The sequence below is a fragment of the Pteropus vampyrus genome, unplaced genomic scaffold (genome assembly GCF_000151845.1).
Source record: "Pteropus vampyrus isolate Shadow unplaced genomic scaffold, Pvam_2.0 Scaffold95, whole genome shotgun sequence".
Classification (NCBI taxonomy): Eukaryota; Metazoa; Chordata; class Mammalia; order Chiroptera; family Pteropodidae; genus Pteropus; species Pteropus vampyrus.
In genome coordinates, this window is record NW_011888876.1 from 1,575,798 (window position 1) to 1,578,834 (window position 3,037).

Sequence of the window (3,037 nt, forward strand, 5' to 3'; positions counted from 1 at the left end):
CTGTCCTACTCCCTGGGTGCTGAGGCTGGGACCACTCACAGCTCCAGTATCTCCCCACTCCTGGGCTGAGAGAGAATGGGGTAGGTGTGCGAGTCCGTGGGGTGGAGAAGCCCAGATTTCTTCAGAAGCCCGCCCCCTCTGGCCTCTGACCTTGTAAGGGGGGAGGAGCCCAGAGAGACAGTTCCTGTGTGTGATGCAGGTGAAGAGAGGCTGGGCGTGGGTGTACAGGGCCTTGTCAGGCCCCAGACGCAGACCTGGCCAAGTGGTGGTACAGGCCTGGAGCCCTCAGACCTTCTGGAATCTGGAGTCCTGGCAGCTTATCCCCCTCTTCACCTCCTCCAGCCCTGCACCTAGTGGTCCAGAGGTCATCAGAACAAGATGTGGGTGAGGGACAGTGCTCTGAATGGGGTCAGCATGGACATTGCCACTAACTAGTGGGGGCTGGAGGGTGAGCACTGGGCCCACAGGAGGCTGGCAGAGGGGCAAGGGACTACCCCCGGGGACCCCCTCTGCCTGGCACAGCCTCAAGCTGGGAACGCCTCTGCCTCACCCACCGTGCACCCTTTCTGCCCTGGCTGCCATCTCCTAGCATCCACAGGTGTCCTGGTGAGTTGGGGGTGACAGCATCTCAGCAACCCCCCAATCCCCTCCCGCTCCCCAGTTCTGGCTGGGCCTTTGCTGTAGGATCTGTTGCAGATGGCTGAGTCCATGCATGAGGTGTGAACCCATCAGTGTTCTCATTGGACTGGGCACCCCTCAAAGACAGGGACATGTGAGAGGTACCACTGGCCTGCGGGTGAGCCCAGGATTGGGAGCTAAGAAGTATTAGGTCGAAGATGGACTCGGGTTCTGCGGCGTCCATCCCTTGCCGAGGACTGCAAGGGGGTCTGGGAATGATGCAAATGAGAGCCCACACTTTGCCCTTCCCGCTCCCAGACAGCCCAGGGGGCAAGGAGCACAAACAGGGGGCTTGGGGGCATGCATTTATTTAGCAGTCAGGGGAGGGGCTCCATCAGTAGAGTGGCCTGGGGAGCAGCTGGTGGGCCAAACTGTGAGATGGGTCTCCTGGTTCTCTTGTTGGCATCCGGGCAGGTTGGGGCAGCTGGGCAGCACCTTGGCCAGAGGCCAATGTGTGAGCAGTCGGGGTGGAGAGACAGGAAGCATCTGAGAGGAATAAGTATGGCTTCAGTGCTGGGTGGGGAAGCAAAAGCAGGCCTGAGCCCCACAACCTGCTGCACTTTGGCTCCCGTCAGCCCCCTCCTTTGCCATACTCACCACTGGTTCACTCATCGATGCACTTGTCTGTGGGGAAGAGAATATGCATGAGTGTGTGTGTCGCTGTGGACCACCAGGGCCCCTACACTGCCCCCAGGCTGCCCCAGCAGCAGTAGCAGGTCAAGGGCGTTTCTTCAGCAGAGGGGCAGATAATGTGGGAAGGTGATTGGGAGAAAAACCTGAGAAGACCTGGGGGTCACCTGTTCTCCGGAAGAGGCAAGTGAGGCCTAGCCACCTGCTTGGGCACCCAGGCCTCCTGCCCATTCACCTGATGAGCCCTGGCAGCCCCTCAGCCTTGGAGAGAGTGGCGGCTCTCTGAGTGGCCTGGCTGGAGCCCCCTGCCCAGACCTGGCTGCCTGAAGACAAAGAAACCTCCCAAGTCCATGGTGAGGAAGCCCCAAGGGGAAGGAGGTGATGGCCCAGGACAAAGGGGCCTGGGAGTGTGAGGAAGTGGTGGCCCAGGATGGCAGGACCTGGGGTGTAAGAGGAGGTGGTCCCGGGCAATGAGACAGGGGAAACTGGATCTGGGCCTGAAATCCTCATCTGGGCAGGCCCAAACTATCTGTCAGGGAAGAACACTTAGGGGCCAGACCCCTGGGGGCCCCACAGAGCCCTGGGGTGGGGCATGGTCTTCCTGAATCCAAAGTGACTCCCAAGGGGCTCCAGTGACTGGAGCATGGGACCAAGTCTGTCCTCTTCCTCTTTCCCTGATAAGGCAGTATCAGGCCGGGACAGTCCCCACATCCCTTTATCTTCTCCCCAGTTGGCCATTACCGATTGGGACAGGGAAGAGGATGTGGTCATCGGTGAGGCCCAGGGATTTGGTGAAGCGAACGAAGTCCTCCTTCAGCTCAGGGGTCAGCTCTTTGGTCCTCCCTGTGGCCAAGAAGGCAGGTGAGTGGCCGGCAGATACTCCATAAATATCGTCCAATGCATGAATGAGCCTCAGACCCCTTACTCATGGAGAGTCTGTGAAAAGCCCTCCCTCCTCCCTGGGGCTCAGAGCAAAGCTGGCACTGGAGGGGACCGCGGGGTCTGGGTCAGGGGTCACACACCCCTTGAGTGTGCCTAGGAGCTGGAACCCCCATGCGGTGGGTGGAGACCCACCGTAAAGGGTGATCTTGAAGTACTCCTTGTTTTTGGAAACCTTCTTGAAGAACACCATGGCGAACTGGTGGTAGTTGGTGGCTACCACTCGCACGGTATAGCTCTGCACTTCAGGGTAAGCTGTGGGGAGGACAGTGAGCGGTCAGCCCTGGCTGGGAGGACTGAGCAGCTCCTTTCCCCCCAGCCCTCTACAGGACAGCATCTGTGTGGAGGCGCAGGTGGGTCTGTGTCCCCTCTGGGAGGATCCCGCCCCCAGGAACCCCAATCCCAGGGCCCAGATCACTCAGGGCATACCCTTAATGTTGCCCAGGCTGAACTGGCCGGGTTGGGAACTTGGAACAAAAGTTCTGATAAAGTAGTCACAGTTTTGGTCCCTGTGGGAGCAAGAAATGTGTGGGTGAGTGGGGAGACGCACAGGCTTGGACCTCCCGGGCTGGACGAGGTCAGGGCTGCAGCTGGCGGAGCCGGGATCCTGGTGCCTCGGGTCCAGCCCAGCCCATCCCCCACCGCGGTAGAAGGCTGAGTCTTCTCCTCTGAGCCTATCTTTGGCTGTCCCTGCCAGGGTCTGCCTTGGGCCACCTGACCCTGCTCAGACCCTCCCTCCAGCCCCCACTGCCCTGCCCAGAACAGACACTCAATGGCTCGGTGGTGCTGC

General features: G+C 60.1%; 1 protein-coding gene across 14 annotated transcripts in view; it reads right to left on the reverse strand.

The window, feature by feature from the left end:
- Positions 1 to 977: 977 nt before the first annotated feature.
- LCN2 (lipocalin 2) overlaps positions 978 to 3,037 on the reverse strand; it is a 15,266-nt gene continuing 13,206 nt past the window's right edge. For all 14 annotated transcript variants that reach the window (XM_011364219.2, XM_023533013.1, XM_011364215.2 and 11 more), the window contains 5 exons: positions 2,677 to 2,756; positions 2,383 to 2,502; positions 2,050 to 2,151; positions 1,276 to 1,302; positions 978 to 1,164 (listed from right to left, as the gene is read on the reverse strand). In XM_011364219.2, coding sequence (XP_011362521.1) covers positions 1,283 to 1,302; positions 2,050 to 2,151; positions 2,383 to 2,502; positions 2,677 to 2,756 — 322 coding nt within the window. In that variant the 3' untranslated portion in view covers positions 978 to 1,164; positions 1,276 to 1,282. The remainder of the gene's footprint in view (positions 1,165 to 1,275; positions 1,303 to 2,049; positions 2,152 to 2,382; positions 2,503 to 2,676; positions 2,757 to 3,037) is intronic.